The 3,119-nt window shown below is 48.7% G+C and overlaps 1 protein-coding gene across 8 annotated transcripts in view; it reads right to left on the minus strand.

Moving 5' to 3' along the window:
- Nucleotides 1-3,119, minus strand: part of rab3ip (RAB3A interacting protein (rabin3)) — a 19,356-nt gene that overhangs the window by 7,757 nt on the left and 8,480 nt on the right. For 4 of the 8 annotated variants that reach the window (XM_015041643.1, XM_015041641.1, XM_015041645.1 and 1 more), the window contains 6 exons: nt 2,219-2,385; nt 1,959-2,130; nt 1,429-1,524; nt 1,075-1,152; nt 480-680; nt 284-412 (listed from right to left, as the gene is read on the minus strand). In XM_015041643.1, coding sequence (XP_014897129.1) covers nt 284-412; nt 480-680; nt 1,075-1,152; nt 1,429-1,524; nt 1,959-2,130; nt 2,219-2,385 — 843 coding nt within the window. Of the gene's footprint in view, nt 1-283; nt 413-479; nt 681-1,074; nt 1,153-1,428; nt 1,525-1,958; nt 2,131-2,218; nt 2,386-2,980; nt 3,112-3,119 lie in introns of those variants that run through there. The other 4 variants (XM_015041644.1, XM_015041642.1, XM_015041640.1 and 1 more) reach the window with 2 other exon arrangements.

Consider the following 3,119-nt stretch of genomic DNA (forward strand, 5'->3'; position numbering starts at 1 on the left):
AGCGGAGTGTAGCACGGTGCGTTAGCGGAGTGTAGCACGGTGCGTTAGCGGAGTGTAGCACGGTGCGTTAGCGGAGTGTAGCTCGGTGCGTTAGCGGAGTGTAGCTCGGTGCGTTAGCGGAGTGTAGCTCGGTGCGTTAGCGGTGTGTAGCTCGGTGTGTTAGCGGTGTGTAGCTCGGTGTGTCAGCTCGGTGTGTCAGCAGCGGTTAGCTCGGTGTGTCAGCAGCGGTTAGCTCGGTGTGTCAGCTCGGTATGCTAACTGTGTGCCAGCTCAGTCTCTGCACCTCGCTCTTGTTGAAGGCGAGGCAGGGGTGGATGTCTTCCCGGTAAACTCTCTCCAGGAAGCTGCAGCTCCGGTCCAGCGTCGGCGCCTCCTTCCACGCTTTAAACTCAGCGAACAGCTGACTGTCCACCTGCAGAAAACCAGCGCAGCGTTAGCGAAGCTTCAATAAAACGTTTGGACAGACTCTGGGTCCGCACCTCCCTGCACTCCCTGACGATGGGCTGCGTGGCGGCCAGGTCGGGCTGCGACCCCAACATGGCGGACGAGGTGCTCTTGTTGCGGCTGTGGCCCTTCCTGAAGGGAGCCTTGCCTGCAGGCGGGAGCTCGGCGACGGGGGAGGTGGGGGAGGAGAGGACCAGCGTCTTCAGGGCCTGGACCTCCGCCTGCAGGACGTCGATCTGATGGAGACATTTCTCTTTAGCCATCACTAATCATCACATCTACATCTGATTCTGACGGGGAATACTCAGCAAAACAGGGTTTCATTCAGACAGATAAAGTAAAATAAAAAGTAAAAAATGTTCTCACAAAGTTTTCCGGCTTTTAGCAAACAGAAATCATTTTGGTGATTCCAACTGAAACAAGAAAAGTTTAGTCTGATTTAACTTCAGACTGTGAGGATAAAAAGTATGAAATTATCTGGTTTCAACTCCAAATTTAGGCTTTAATCAAACATTAGATCGCACTTTATTACAAAACTGTTGGTCTGAATATCAAACACTCTCCAAACCTTGAAAACACCAAAATCCAAGCACTTTCAAGGATTTCAAGCATCGTATGAATAAAGCCCACCTTGCCCAGAGCTTCCTTCAGCTGTTTCTCTGCGTTCGCCTGCTTCACGTTTGCCTCTCTCACCATCTTATGAGCCTCCTGGAAAACACAAACAAAACGTTTCTGCAACCGTTTCACGGCTTAGCTCACCGCTAACGTTCAAAACAAAAACAAACGTCATAAAAACGATGAAGAAAGCGACAAGAAATGAAGAAAACCACACAGAGTCCCAGCTGCTTCTGGGAGGAAAAGTGAGAGGGAAAATGTACAAGTTTGTTTCCTTTTGTCCTGTTTCTGATTGGCTGCTGGGTGAGAAGAACAGGAAGCAGACGAAGAGGAGGATGAGGAGGAGCGATGAAGGAGAGGTGGACCGACCTGGAAGAGACTGGCGGTGAGCTCCTCCAGCTCCTGGCCGAGCTGGTCTCTGACTTTAGACAACCTCTCACACTCCTCATCCTTCAACAGCAGCTCCTTACACACACACACACACACACGTATATAAACCAAACAAACAGAAAACAACAGAAAAACAAACAAAATGAATGCATGGAGGCAAAAATAACAGGAAATGGAGGTGAAACAAAAAAAAAACTTTATTCCGACAACAAATATGGAATAAAATAAAATAAAATATGGAGATCATTTCAGCTCTAACTCGTGATAAATTTTCTTAGTTAAACTTCTCCAGTCAAACTGGATGGAGAACAAATGTGAACCTCCGATTCTCACATGGGTTCAGATCTGGTCTTTGACTAGGCCACTCTAAGACGTAAATCAGCTTTGATCTAAACCATTACTTTGGATCTTTGCCTGCATGTTCAGATGAAACTCAACCCCAGTTGTGTGTGTGTGGTGTGTGTGTGTGTGTGTGTGTGTGTGTGTGTGTGTATGTGTGTGTGTCATACCCTCTGAGCCTTGGCCAGCTCCTCCTTCAGCCTCTCGTATCCCTTCTCTCTGACCTCCATCACCGACGGGCTGCGAAGCCGCGACAGGCTGTCGCTCAGCGCGCCGCACTCGTCGCCGTCGTCCCCGGACAGGAAGCCGCCCTCGGCCGGCTCCGCCTCCAGGCCCGGCACGCTGCGCGGCGTGAAAACAGCAACAGGAAATGATCTCACATCAGGACTGAGCTGCAGAGAAAAGCTGCGCTCGGTTTCAGCTGCGCTACCTTCCATTGTGGCTGTGCCGCGGCGTGGAGTAAACCGGCTGCGTGGGGAGCTGATCGGCTCGCAGTGACGTGGGGAGGCCAGCAGGGGGCGGCCCCAGAGAATGGGCGCGGTACAGGGAGGCGGGCGGGGCGCTGTGGCGGGTGGGGGGGCGCTGCTCTGCTTGGTTCTGCAGAAGAAGATTGGAGGAGAGAAACCAGATGATGACCTCACACATGAGAAAAAAAAGTCAAATAAGTTCTTAAAGTTCGTAACTTTTATAAAAAAAATATTTAAACACATTTGTTAAAACATTCAGCATATGGTGACAGTTGGCTAGGAGAGAGATAATCTGTGAAAAGATCGATCTTTTCCCGAGCTGCAATCACTGTCTGAAGAAATGCACCAAAAACAACCAATCAGAGCCAGTAGGCGGGGCTCAGCGCTGTCAATCAACTCATGTACTCGCTGCTAAAAATGTTACAGGCTACAGTTTTCTCTCAGACCGTGCAGATAGTTTCAACAAATATGTAGAAAAATACTTTATATAAACTGACATACTGTAGCTTTAATTTGAACATATAATAATAATAAAACAAATTTTAAAAAACGAGAAATTAATATTGTATATTCTTTATCTGCTTTTCAATGAACTAAGCATTTATGGTTTAGATCTTTCAGGATTTTATAAAATGATTAGTTTATTACCAAGCAGGTAAGTTTTGTATTTTTATATAATAAGTTTTGTGCCACTTTGGTTGAAAGCCTGAGCCAGCGCCCCCTACCTGTCGGTCAGGTGTGGTGGGCGAGGCCAGGTTGACCTCGTGGAAGCCCTCCAGCGCCTCGGCGTTGCTCTGAGCGCCGCTGCATGCCATGGCAACTGCTGTCAGACATCATCCAGCCTGCAGACACACACACACACAC

The sequence above is a fragment of the Poecilia latipinna genome, unplaced genomic scaffold, assembly GCF_001443285.1.
Source record: "Poecilia latipinna isolate Pla-1442-1.1 unplaced genomic scaffold, P_latipinna-1.0 Scaffold560, whole genome shotgun sequence".
NCBI classification, from domain to species: domain Eukaryota; kingdom Metazoa; phylum Chordata; class Actinopteri; order Cyprinodontiformes; family Poeciliidae; genus Poecilia; species Poecilia latipinna.